At 44.3% G+C, this 13,751-nt stretch overlaps 2 protein-coding genes across 2 annotated transcripts; one reads left to right on the forward strand and one right to left on the reverse strand.

The window, feature by feature from the left end:
- Nucleotides 1-724: 724 nt before the first annotated feature.
- On the forward strand, nucleotides 725-6,878 carry LOC137873656 (amphoterin-induced protein 1-like). The gene is made up of 2 exons (XM_068711963.1): nucleotides 725-880; nucleotides 2,125-6,878. Exon 2 carries the CDS (start codon nucleotides 2,189-2,191, stop codon nucleotides 3,725-3,727), a length of 1,539 nt encoding a protein of 512 aa, XP_068568064.1. The 5' UTR covers nucleotides 725-880; nucleotides 2,125-2,188; the 3' UTR covers nucleotides 3,728-6,878.
- A 51-nt stretch (nucleotides 6,879-6,929) lies between these two features.
- LOC137873657 (pepsin A-like) lies at nucleotides 6,930-10,993 on the reverse strand. Its single transcript, XM_068711964.1, has 9 exons — nucleotides 10,832-10,993; nucleotides 9,787-9,937; nucleotides 9,582-9,699; nucleotides 9,284-9,402; nucleotides 8,829-9,025; nucleotides 8,578-8,694; nucleotides 8,307-8,451; nucleotides 8,121-8,219; nucleotides 6,930-7,480 (listed from the first exon to the last, which is right to left on the reverse strand). Exons 1-9 carry the CDS (start codon nucleotides 10,885-10,887, stop codon nucleotides 7,355-7,357), a joined length of 1,128 nt encoding a protein of 375 aa, XP_068568065.1. The 5' UTR covers nucleotides 10,888-10,993; the 3' UTR covers nucleotides 6,930-7,354.
- Nucleotides 10,994-13,751: the final 2,758 nt, after the last annotated feature.

The following is a 13,751-nucleotide window of genomic DNA, read 5'->3' on the forward strand; positions in this document are numbered from 1 at the left end:
GGCCGGTCAACTCAAGGTGGAAAGAGTCTGAATTATATCATTTAAATAAACGGTACGAGCTGCGGCATCGTGTATACATCGTACTGCTGTAATGAAGCGTACTGTATTAAAAGCTCACGGGACAAGACCCTCAGCTATTCATTTAACAACTTTGCTGATATTGATCCGTGGCACACTGCTGCATGCACATCACGTCCTGCCTTAAAGACTGCTGCAGCTGCAGTTCCACACACGTCTGCCCCGTCCTTCGCCAGCGTGATGAAGACGAACCACACGGGCAGGGCTTCATCATTAAAGACAGCGTCGCACCGAATGGGACATAAGTGGGGGGAGAAATGACATCATCCCCCGAGGTCTCCCCTGTGTCTTAAGAAAGAGGCACCGCGATGATGGAAAAATATAATGATGTAATTGAGAAACTGCGTGGGGATAAGAAATGAACCAACAGGGGGAAAAGCAGCCTGCATCGATCTGTCTCAAAGACAGTTCAGTCCCAGATGTTTACCACACTGCATGGAAATCATCATTTATCATGACATGTTGCTGTTATGTCTGTGAGCTTAACAACAGAGCACCTGACCATCTGAGGGTGAAGTGTAGCCTTATATAGTCTATTACTTATACATGCCGAGAGGGACAGGGACACACCCCCTGCTCTGCTGCTTGCGCCCCTCAGATCAACTATCACATGGCTGCATTTCCTCCTCGGTGCGGACCGCACTGATTTCCGGTCATTCTGTGCGTTCTTGTGCGATCGCTTGCTGCTGTGATGAAGAGGATGGAGACCGTCCTGTAGCGGATCGCCTCCAGGACCGGACTGTTGAAGACTGCCCTCTGGTTTTTTTTTTCTCCTCGGGATCTTTTGAAACCGACAAAAAAGGTAAAGGAAACTAGCGGGCGGGACACCTCAGCCTGCCTGGGACCAATGTCTCTGACTCAGTGAGGAGATTTGATGATGATCGCAGGAGGAGGAGGATCACGCAAACTGCAGCATGTTCATAATATTTCCGGATATCTATAGAATGCTTTTTTATTTATATGATGCCGAGATTAATTTCGCAAATTCATCAATTGCGTTATGACGACATTTTTTCGGATTATCATCCGTAACCTTTTGAACCATCTGGTGCACCCATGTCATTGTCAATGGGCGTTATCGAAACGCTGCAGACGGGCCACATTGCACGAGCACGTTGTGAAAGTGAAACTTAATGTTGTGAATTGAAACAACTTTAGGTTCAGACAACAACGCTACTTGGGTAGGTTTAGGAAAAGATACAAAATTATAATATATAAATATATATATAAAAATATATATTTATTATTATAAAAAAATAAGTATGCTTGTTACGTAACTTACATATAATAAAGTTAATTTAAATAAATCAACATCTGCCCCCCAGCCCGGGTCCTGTCTAGATGGTAGCCTTTGAGATGGTTGAGGTTAGCGACTCAGGCGGTGAAGCTTACTTAAGTTTTCGCAAAGACGAGCTGAAGGCTTTTGAAGCCAATTTGACATAGTGGCCAAAGTGTGGAATTACAACTTCAAGGCCCATCAAGTGTTGCCTCAAACAGCTGACATCGCGAAAGAGACATCTGGTCCCAGGACGCAGAAGATTCGGGTAATTTTATACCCAGCAGTTCCATTTTTTTGGGCTTCAAGCATCACCGAGCAGCTTTCACTGAAATGAACGGGGCCCCGCCTCTAATGCTGTATCCAGCTCTCTTTATACATTCATGCACAGGACTCGAACAGCGGTCTTCAGCGTCAAAGTTCTGTGTTTGTTTGAGCCATCCATCGCTCCTGTCATACTTACTATGGTTTCTAGCATCTTCTTGTATCCGTATTGGTGATCAACTATGTGAATCGATGATAACGGCCTCCAGAACCTACTAGTAGGTGTAACAGGCTCCTTCTAACCCATATCTCTGAGGCTGACAACCGCTTATATCCTCCATTCAATCAGCTGATAACATTCAAAGCAGGTGTCTAGTGAAGAGCTTCTGAAATGCACCCCTGGGTGCATTAGAGCGTGAGATGCAGTGAGCATTAAGGACAAAATATTATTCATTTTGATCCTCCGTTAAAACTGTGCTGATTTATTGATCTCGTTATCCATACAGCTCCACGGATCTCCTCCGAAGACTAGAAGACACCCAGACTGCTGTAGTCTATAACCCTGACACCATGGGGGGGTCGCTCTGGATTTCCCATGGTGCTACTGAAGCGGTGTTCAGAGGAAGGAGCTTCATCACAGTTCTACCTCTGGCTTTATTGTTGCCAACAGTAAGAGTCAGTGGCCAATTAATAGGAAGCCCTCTGGACTGCCACCAGACTTGTGTCTGTGCCAGTAACATCGTCAGCTGCTCCAAGATGAACCTAACCAACGTTCCCATCAGTCTCCCACAATACACAGCCGTTCTGGACCTTAGCTTCAACACCATCACCAGGCTACGTGCCGAGTGGACCCCCGTCCCACTCGGCAGACTACACAGCCTGCTTCTGAGCCACAACGGCCTCACCTTCCTCTCCTCTGAGGCCTTTGCGAACGTGAAAAAGCTTCAATACCTGGACCTTTCCTCGAATTGCATCCGCCAGCTGGACGAGTTCATTTTTGAGCCGCTCGAGCACCTGGAGGTGCTGCTGCTTTACAGCAACCGCATCTCTCAGATAGATCGCACCGCCTTCTCTGGTCTCAACAGCCTGCAGAGGCTCTACCTGAGCCACAACCAGATCTCACGCTTCCCCTTGGAGCTGGTGAAGGAGCGGAGCCGCCTGGACTCCCTTAGACTGCTGGATGTGTCCTCTAATCGAATCAAAGCCCTGCCCCTCAATGAACTTCAGGCTCTGCCCGCCTGGATCACGAATGGCCTGTACTTCCACAACAACCCTCTGCCCTGCAGCTGTGAGGTGCATGAAATGGTGGCACGCTGGTACCTCAAGGAGCTCAGCTCTGCCACGGACTTCAGAGGCAGCCACACTTGTGTCTTACCCGGCCAGCAGAAAGAGAAAATTGCCATACTGGATCTGAACAAGGTGTATTTGAACTGCAGTGAGGTCACGGCTGTGGACAAAAAAGCCTTCCTGGAGCAGTTCCTAATCCTGGACTGTGACACCAGGGAGAGGAACATGACGAAGAGCTGGGTGCTACCTGGAAACATCCCGGTACCTCGAGCAAACAAGACCGCTTTGATGCGCACTGAAGATGGCAGTCTCCAGATTGGGCCCCTGAATGTGGAGGACTCTGGGGTCTACACCTGCTATGCCACCGGCGAATCCCTCAATGAGACACTGTATGTAACCGTGATGGTGTTCAATTCCACCGACAACGGGGGGCTGGAGAACCTAAAAACAGCCTACACCACCCTCATAGGATGTCTGGTCAGTTTAGTTATGGTCCTCATCTACCTCTATCTCACACCTTGCCGCTCCGCTTGTTGTCCAGGTCAGGGTCTGGAGAAAAGTGACCCCAGAGGCAGCCTCCGCTCTTCAACTGTTAGCATATCTCGCGCACACGCGGAGGCGGGGCAAGAGGGGGTGGAAGGCGGAGGCTTCGCCAACAAACACGGAGCCTTTCTGCAACCCAAGGACCTGCTGGAGCAGAATGGGAGGTTGAACCCGATAGGCGAGGAAGACGAGGAGTGGCAGGGGGACAACAGGGAGAGAAGGAGGTCTGACGCAGAGTCCGTCAGCTCCGTGTGCTCCGATACGCCCATGGTGGTGTGAAAGTCGGCGGCATCGCTCGGAGGGTGAGCTGTTGCACAAAGGAATCTGTGCTTTGAATGTGTGCAAGGTTCAAAAGTTAAAGCTTTAGTTGTCTTTCACAGCTGACGGCATGTACTGTTGATAATAGATATGCTGTCAGAGCAATGTCTTGATTTTAACAAAAAAAATATTTAGAAACGCCGCCAAACATTCTGATAATGCAGAGGAATGTGGTTAGAATCATTTGTGACCTAAAATATTTTTGATGATTGCATTTATCGCTCAGTTGTCGCACAGGATAGCAATTGTTTGTTATATTGCTTCACTTAAATTGTCTTTAAAATAAGTGCAACGAATGCTCTTAATGTTTTGAATAGTGTCACTTTTACAGGAAACCATTGGCTGGCCCTGCAACAAATTGTTATGCACATAAGAATGCGAGTCCCTCAAAAGAAATAAAGAAATAGTAACTCTTAGCGCTAGTGACTCAGAGGAAACAGCGGGCTTAAACTGAGGCTGCTCTTATGCACTGGGGATCATGACTCAGCAAAGATTGGAAGTTTTAAAGATGTCGGACAAAAGTTGCTGCTTGAAAAGAGAAGCTATTTTTATGCAGAGCTTGCAGAGCTCACCTAATTATCACTGCGAGGTGTTTAAAATGTATGCTGTGTTTTACATTCCGGTTTTGGTTTTGTCGGCCTTTTTACGGGAGATGATGCTGAAAGGATTACTCTTATGCAATTTTATTTATCGGTATTTTTTTCTGATTTGAGTGTGAGTCAATTCATAATGTGTGTGTGTGTGTGTGTGTGTTTGCAGTAACTGAGCTTCTGTTGAGGCGCTTTCTTTTGAATATTTATTTGTATTCAAGTCTATTTTAAATCATTTGGGATTCAGAATCATTAACCCAGCCTTTTGTGATACATCTTACGTTTACTGTAATTCACAGAAATCTTATTTTCTATTTTCTGCGTAACAAGAGTTAGTTGGTACACAACGATTTGGATTTCCTGTTTGCAACATGTCTGCTTATTCTAACCATTTGAGGCCTAATTTATGCCATTTTTTTTTTTTAAAGCTTATTCTCATATCTTATTCTCATAACCTGTGGGGTCTGCAGAGATTCACAGTTGACAAAGCTGTCCACTGTCAGTGTCGTAGAGTTCAGCCTCTATTTTTAAGAAAAGCTTAATCATGTTCATAAATGCTACGACCCCGATTCCAGTTTAGAACGGATACGTGAACAAAAACTCAGACTGCTAACATAAATGTACATCCTGTCACACTGGACTGTTAATAGCAGCCGGGAAGCATCGCCCCAGGGAAAGAACTGAGAGCGAGTTCCATCTACTGAATGCTTTAGTGCCCAACCCTCAACAAATCAGCGAATGCCAGCCGGCCAGCAGTCTCACAAACACAGTCAGAAATAGCAGCAAGAAGTGCAGCCAGGCCTCTCCTGACGCAGATAAGCTGTAAATGAAAGGTAGCGGTTTTTCAAAACGCGTCTTCTTTCGGTCACGCTGCTGCAACGCCTTCAAATTGTTGATTTTATCATCATAACTAGAACGGCGTCGAACAAAAAGCTGTCCATAGTTTACATGAAACAGGAAGTGACAGCAGATCCGTACAGACGATGTTCTCACGAACTTAAAGCCGATTAATTACCGTCACACAGTTCAAAGCAGCAATGCTAATAATACAATGTAAACGTAGTTATTCATACTGATAGAATAATAAACGAAACACAGTAATCCCAGATGATAGATGTAGCAATGCGCTGTAAACGTACTTTGATTTGGAAGGGACTGTTACTTCTCACGGTGCTTTTTCAAAGACAATTTAGGTGAATCGACGCCTTAATCCAACGCGTCACTGAAAACCATCATAACAGCGGTTTATTGGTATTATCATGTAGCTACGTCACGAGGACCTCCATTGACTTATGTCTCTCAAAAGGGGGACATTGCTACTGTATGCTGTACATATTCACTTTGTCCTCCGAACGTTACTTATAACCAAAGACTGTGTCATAGGTTAGGAATTAATAACCTACTTGTTCAGTGTTAGTTATATTGTCGTTAGTATGTTGAGGTCACAACTGGCCACAAACTTGTATTTTAATATATGCAATCCTGTATAAGGACTTATTGTATTTTATTATTTGCTGCTTTATATCTTGTATATTACTGTACTGTTTCTGTATTTCATAAACTGCAAAAAAAAAATACGTCAACAAAGAGTGAACGATGTCGTTATGTTCCTGTAAAGGTGAATGCATTGAATCTGTGGAACGGAGCTGCAGTCGCAGAAGTTACGGGGATAGTTTGACATTTTTGGGAAATATGCTTAGTTGCTTTTTTTTTTTTTTTGGTGAATCAACTTTTTGCAAGAAAGTGACCAAGCATACATGCGTTTCCTCAAAATGGCAAACTATTCCTCAAACTCCGGAGTCTCCAGATGCGACAGAACAGATGTGACGATGACCCGATTGTGAGATCTGTTTACTGTGAGATCGTTTCTCAGCCGGGCCATTGTTAGCCGGCTTCGGTTCCTGCATCGCACTAACGACACGGCCTTGTTTACTCGAGGGGCGAAACGGGAGACCTCCCAGCTCTCTGGAGCGGAAAGCGTTCGCCCGGGGGAGTCGTGTTTTATTGCACCTGCTGACTTACTTTCTTCTGGCGACGTTCTAACGCTGCTGGCTTTTTTTTCCACCCTTATTTGGCTTGTGGGTCGAGGATCTTTGTGAGCAGAGCGAGCCTTCTAATCTGTGTTCTCCTCTGCCAGGAGAGAACAGCCAGTTGGATCAGTATGACGCCGGCCTCCTGATGTTTGACGTCTTAACTTAGGCCTCAGATTCCAGTGGAGAAAAACTGAAATGGTCTTCTTAATGTTGTAGCAAGAAGCATGATCATTGTGCGGAACATGTGACATCACATTTCTTTACATGACCGTGCAGAATCATTATTCAGAGTTCTTTTTTTATTATTTTTTTTTTGCATGTCACCATGTTTACCCACTGCAGCAGCAGCAGCAGCCAGGTGTGTGCAGCTAGATTGAGACGTTTGGAAAATGCACTGCAGCGCTGCAGCAGTAACTTCTGAGTTTAAAAGTATTTCATCAATAAATATGTAAAATATAAATAATAACTTCAATAAAAGTGTTAATGATCTGTGTGTTGGTGCACATGTTGAAAAGGAAAAGAGCTGAATGACACGTCCCAGTAAGTCACAGATTATTATTAGAACAAATGCAGCAGCTTAAAGACAATCTCAGATCACTGAACATCACGGGCACAGATAGAACGAATGTGAGCCGCCGCCTGTTGACAATGAATGACGGGCCGGTCGGTTCTGTGTTTTTTAGAGACTGAATTCTAAGTATGATGACTCATCCTCTCCTCAGGCCACTCCCAGGAGAATCGCATGAATGGTGAAGGACTCACTGAGTCCTCTGCCATCTAGTGGCCACCAAAGCACAGATCCATATTTGGAGTAAAACATTTGGGTTGATTCTTGTCTTAAGGTCTGAAAGGTGTTTTATTAGATTCATTCACAAATATGAGTGCTAGCGTAGGATACTTTGTTTTGCAGTGAATCATGGCTATAAAATATAAAGTGAGTTACTTTAAACTGGCCCAGCTCTCATTTACACAGCCTGAGCAAAGCCCACCCTGTTGTTGCTGACGTCGAAGGCGGTGTAGAAGCGCCGCATGAAGACCTCACCCAGGATCCAGGAGCCGGACGCGAACCCTGTTCTGCACCCAGACCCAGACTGAGGAGAGAGCAGGACTGAAGATCAGCTGAATCACCTCAGGGTATCGAAATACTGCAATACTGACATACATCTGCTGAAGATACTTCTTTTTATTGATGAAAATATTCTACCACGTTCTAATATTGCATAAAGTGTTTACATGTTGCAAGTTATAGAATGATTGTGGTGTAACTGAACTGCACTGCACCATACAGAGAGGTGTTCCTGGTATTTATTCAGCTTATTGACGCAAATGATAAGAATAATAATAACTCTGTAGTTGAACAATGAGACCCTTCCTTCAACCACTCACATCTGGAAACGAGCCGCAGAGCATCCAGACCATAATCTATTCATCGTCCATGCCGATAACAGAGGGCTATGGATTTATCTCCTTATGAATAGCCATAAATTATTGAGTTATGGGTCGTATTATACAGGAGGAGAATATACATTACCTAACAATATTTCTCAAAGCCTGGCAAGCCAAAAGTTGTCCATATTTATAAACGATCACGACTCTCTGAAGCTAACATTGCTCCTTAACGGTGGCTTAAATTATTAATTTCTTAATACAGGATGTATTTACATTGATAAAGCCATTAGTTACAACTCTTAACTCCGTAAGTACGCCTTAGAAAGTGGTTAAAACACAAACCTGCATGACGTAGGCGGACGGAGGAAGAGCCAAGTTGTAGCCGTTGATGTGGAACACAACGTCTGGCAGGAGATTCGTGATACCGCAGCTCACCATCGCCTGAGAGATCAACGATATCTTACCGTGTTTTTAATAACCCAGAGCAGTTTACTGAAAAATGTAAAACATTAAAAAAAAAACACTCACGTCACCATTGGAGTCGGAGGAGGCTCCCAACCAACCGTTGATGTTGCTAATATCTTGGCCAGGGCCAACGATAAGAGAAGTACCAGAGTCCACTGATGCTTCACAACCCCCAGAACACGCAACGGTGTTCCCGTTGATGGTGATGCTGCGACACGAAGGAAGCATCGGAAACAAATGCATCCGTTACACCCACCAAAGGCAGGAAGAAGACCTCCAGGTAATGTTCATTTTGATGTGTTAAAACACAACATAGACCCGAAGAGGATCCTACCTTTGTATTTGGATGTTCCAGTAGTTAGTGGCCTTGTACAGGGGGATCCAGTTCATGGTTCCAGTGTAATATGAGGAGTCCATTCCTCCCAGAATCAACATGCTGCCCTCTACAGAACTAGCGGCACAGATATTTTCATTTAAGGAAATGAGCACTGCACTATTCATAAAAACAAAAAACCACCATACAGCACAAGGACAACAGGTAGTAGATTTGCAGCATTTTGGTTATTTCTCTGTCCGTGACCTCACCTGCTCATGTACATGGAGAACATGTTGCGGGGGATTTTGCCCTGGTTCCATAGGTTGTTAAACAAAGGTGTGCCTCCCTCGTGGGACAAACCAGGGAAGGCCAAACCAAGAATCCCGTCCCAGGGCACGAATTCCAGGAGATCTGCCTCCGTTTCAGTGAGGCCAAAGATCTGGTGGTCCACGTAGAGGCTGCCTATCTGATTAGGGGGTGCAAGTCGTAGAGCGTTATAGGAAGCGGATCACGCACTGCATGGTTGCATGTAGCAGCGGTGGAAGAAGTACTCAGATCCTTTACTTTAAAAAAAAAAAAAAAAGGACTTTAATGAAACCATGTGACGAGTTTAGAGCCGCGCATAGAAACTCATAGACGTCTTAAACGCGTCGAGGAGCCCCAGCTACACACTGCTTTTTCACACGCTCTACTCTGTAAAGTAATGTGAATGTGTTATCCTCACCTTTATGAGTTCATACCCAGTGTTCCCTGACACGTATCCGCTGTAATACGAGATGGTGAAAGTCTTAGTGCCGGCCTGAAAAGTGGAGGATGCGGAGCTGTTGAACCTTGAATGTTTGTCTGGTGACAAGAAAGAGAGAGAAACAGCTGACAGAGAGTACATCTCATCGCTTCATACACAAAGACGTCCTCTGCATCAAATGAGAGAAGTGAACCAGTTTAACATCTGAAACCATAAAGCGATTCGGTGGTCCTGTTACACAAACAGGGCCACCGCGATGTTTTATCATTAAACTCACCACAAGCAGAGCTGGCGCAGGTCATCGAGGGAACCCACAGGTCGGAGGAAGCGGTGTCAAAGAGAACCTTAAAGATCTGAGGTGGACTCCCGATTCCAATCTCTCCATAGTATGTCGTCTTCGCCCAAAATAAGATTATCTGCTTAGTTCATGTATTTCATGATCGCACCGGGGGCAGAGAGCACAGCGGTTACATGCTACTCACGTCTGGGTCGAAGGTCACGTTCACCACACTCTGCTCCTTCATGGGGAGAAGCTCCGCTGCAGGGCCGGACGGAAACTTCCTCCTGTGCTCTTGGAACAGGCCTCTCTCCTCCAACTCCTGCCTGGCTGACTTCCCTCTCGTCAGGGGAATCCTGAACGGCCAGTTCCAACAGTTATCTGGACGCACACGCTCGCAAACGTGCTTTGAGAATATGTCAGAGCTCACAACTTATCCTAAAAAGCAGTTTCAGCCTGAGTGATTCGGGGAAGGAGGACGGGGGAAACAAACAAAAGAGTTCTGAGCTAGAGAAGGTCAAACGTTTGTCTCGGAGGGCCGGGCTGATCATAAATGCTGGATTTATTTTAACGCTTTTATCCAAAAAACAAATGTACAGGTCGTCTCTCATTCACACACCGACGGCAGCAATGCAAACGGGTGCAGCCGTTACTAATTCAGTAACTAATTCAATCAGCGTCTCATAATGAAGAAAATGAATCAAGTCAATGCTTGACGCCTCGTCATGGTCATCTTAAAAATTGCTGTTTGTAATGTGTATCCAAAACAATTGTGATACCACGATATGAATACTGCTTTAGGTTGTTTTTTAAAGTATTACGCACGTCTTGATTTGTGTGAATTTTCACTTATAAAGAAACAAAATTAAAATCTTATAACTTTAGAAAGGCCATCAAATAAGTCATGAAATCACTAGAATAAAATCAAGATCACTCGGTTCTAGAAAATGAAAACAAAAAAGCAACAATCTGTATAAAATGTGTTTTTCAGACGTGTTTTCACTGTTTAATTTGACCTCTAAACTGTCTTAAATTCCTAATTTCATTACTTCACATAAAATATTCTTTAAATAAATCTCATGACACTCTTCTAATTTGCTCTGAATTTCATCACAAGCTGTTTTTAACATCTAGTGACTCAAAAATACGGTAAACAGCATGTTTATATTTGTATCCTAAGTGAAGGTGTGTGTGTGTGTGTGTGTGTGTGTGTGTGTGTGTGTGTGTGTGTGTGTGTGTGTGGATCTTACCTGATAATCCCCTGTGAAGCAGCCAAGAAGGCCAGTAAAACAAAGGCGGACTTCATTGTTTCTAAAGCGACTCAATGAAGATCTCACAGAAGAGCGGGTTGTTTTTATATACGGAGGTCAAACTAGACGCAGCGCCTCCTCCTCCTCCTCCTTCTTACAGTAACACTCAGAACAGCTGACGTGATAACAAAGCACTTTACAGAGGACTCAGATAAAGGAAACAATAGGAGCAGAGCGCTTTCATCCCAACGCCTTTTAATCTAATGTCAATCAATTTAGCCTCATGCAAATAATCTAAGTTTACTCAATTCTTTATTCAAAGTAAACTTGGACCAGAAATTCCCATTAAAAGTCAACACTCTGAAATAAAACAAACTGCTACGTGTCAACAGAGTGTAACTTTCACCTTTTATATTTCTGTTAATAATTAAAATGAAGATCATATTATTAAAAAAAACAGACTGAAGACGGCTTGTTTTCATCAGTGACGTTGATACACATATATACTGAATACATATTTGAAGAGTTATAGTATAAAGCGTCTATTATATTTACAGGCCCGTCTTAAACCATCGTGAGTAAACCTCACTGACGAAGACAAACCTCCTGCAGCGTCGTGAAACGATTTGATGGATGTGTGATTAAAAAAAAAGGGGAAGTTCCGGTTCTGTGCTTTTATTTTTCGGCGGAGGGGAAACGGTTTTTTTTTGTTTGTTTGGAGCGCAGATATCCAACGCAGCGCTGCAGTAAAGATGAAACTGAATCAGGTGGCATCACGCTTACTTCAGCGGACAATCGGAGGATCCTTCATTTGATACGATCGATGAGAAGAAAGGCTTCACTCAGCAGCTTCTCTCACAGTCACTCGTGTGTTGTAGAAGCGGCGACAGACTGGAGAGGCTTGACCTTTCCCAGACGGAGCTCTGAACGAGTTTCTGTTGACTTTTCCTCATCTACTGTGTGAACTCACAGAAAGAAACGTAAAACTAGTACTGGGCACAGAGACTGTGCGTCACATTGAGGGGTGTTTCAGGTATTTTAATGGCTTTTTAAAAAGGATAAAGAGTAAATCCAATGCGGACCAAATGTTATTGACATTAGTGTGAAATAAGTTTAATATTTAAAAATAAACTGGATAAGCTTATCGCATTACTTTCACTTGATACTGTATCATTTCCCCCCCTGAAGGGCCGTCTTTGTGTTGGTGTGCTCTGGTTGGTAGTTTAACTCCGCCCTCTAGAGGACCAAGACAGTCTAACAACCAGACAAAGAACAGAAAAGACGACAACGTCACGACGCGTTTCAAGAAAAAAAAAAAAAGCTTCCTTTATTCAAGCACAAAATGCAATTTTACATTACAACAATAGCATACTGACAGGTTCAACTTGGAGAAGAGCACATTTGTTCAAACATTTGAGTTGTACTCACCGAGGCAGAGATCCTCTCGTCTCTGAGTTGCTTCACTAAAGCTGCATCGAGCTTCATTCATTCAGTCTTCTCAAAGGAGTGTTCCTCCTTTCTTGTCTCCATGCTGGAGGTGACGACCTGAAACACTCAACATTTCAATTATGACCGGATCATATATTAGTACAAAAAAGAAAACACACATTTCATCACATGATTTTTTTTGTTCAACTGAACCTGGTGCAGCTCACAGGTGAACTGAAGGTAACGCCTGACGTCACTAACCTCTACCTCCTCGCTGACCTTTAATCGCCCCGACGTCACCGTTATCTCAGCGACTTCAGCGACAGCTCTCCGGTTTCTAGTTCTTGTTCTCGTCGTGTGATTAAAAAAGGTCATCTGACCACAAAGCTTCTACATATTAATTCATCAATTCTCCTAACTTTAAGTAGCTTAAACTAGTCCTTCCTTACTAGTGTTTCTCTGGTCTCTTGCGTCGACACGTTTCCTTGCGCTGCTACTTATTGACATTCAGCCGTGACCAGTGGTGGAAGGTCACATTTCATATCAGACAGATATAGCTACTGATTACACAAAACATACGACTCCCTCATAAAGCATCAGAGTACTTCTTCCACCGCCGAACAAGACTGGATTTGTGACCAACGCTGCGAAAACCATTTCTAAATTTGAGAAAACAGAAGTGTCCGAAAATATACTTAAGAGGGTTGAATCAGCACTGACTTACAGGACGTCTGCTTAAACTAAGACCTCAAAAAATGTCCCAACAAAAAGCAGTGCATTGTGGGTATTAGTTTGGTATGTATTTCAGGGATATTCATCTAAAAAAAAAAAAAGGGGCCTAGTGTGTTCGTAGTGGTCTTGCACATTAAATACGTACCCAGGTCAGTAGTCGAGGTCATCTCGATACTCCACCTGTGCAGCAGGAGCAGGTCCAGCGGGTGAGACTCAAACCTTTTACAGCACCGGCGAAAACCTTGAAATCCCAGCCGTGGCGCCGGGCGAGACCCTCGGAGCCGCTCGGGTTCCTCTCGTTTTGGAGACGAAGCCGCGACGAGCCGGAGCGTTCTCGATGACAAACGTCCTGACTCACTGATTTCAGGACACTCTTCCCTTTGCTTTCATATGCAGTTAAAGTGCGTTAATCAGATCAACATACATTATTTTTGAATCCCTTGCACGGGGACTTCGGCCGGCTTTTCTCCTCAGTTGTGTTTCCTTTATAAAGCAGATGTTTGAGTCGCCGTCTCGACATCTTCTCCGGCACCGGATGAGACGCGGCGTCTGGCCCTATAGCAGAGATCTTCTTCTTCTTCTTCAAAAACAAAAACAAAAACAAACTCCAAATGCAAGAACAACAAGCAACTAGACCAAATGAACTCTACTTCCTTTGTTGAGCGGCTGCAGACGCTCAAACAATACCCTGCGCTCTGCTGGAGCCGGAGGAGAGCGCCCGCCGTGCTTCCACCGAGAAGGCCGTCGGATCGACGCGACC

Source organism: Cebidichthys violaceus, unplaced genomic scaffold (genome assembly GCF_023349555.1).
Source record: "Cebidichthys violaceus isolate CVI_PGR_0920_01 unplaced genomic scaffold, fCebVio1.0.p SCAF_17, whole genome shotgun sequence".
Lineage (NCBI taxonomy): Eukaryota > Metazoa > Chordata > Actinopteri > Perciformes > Stichaeidae > Cebidichthys > Cebidichthys violaceus.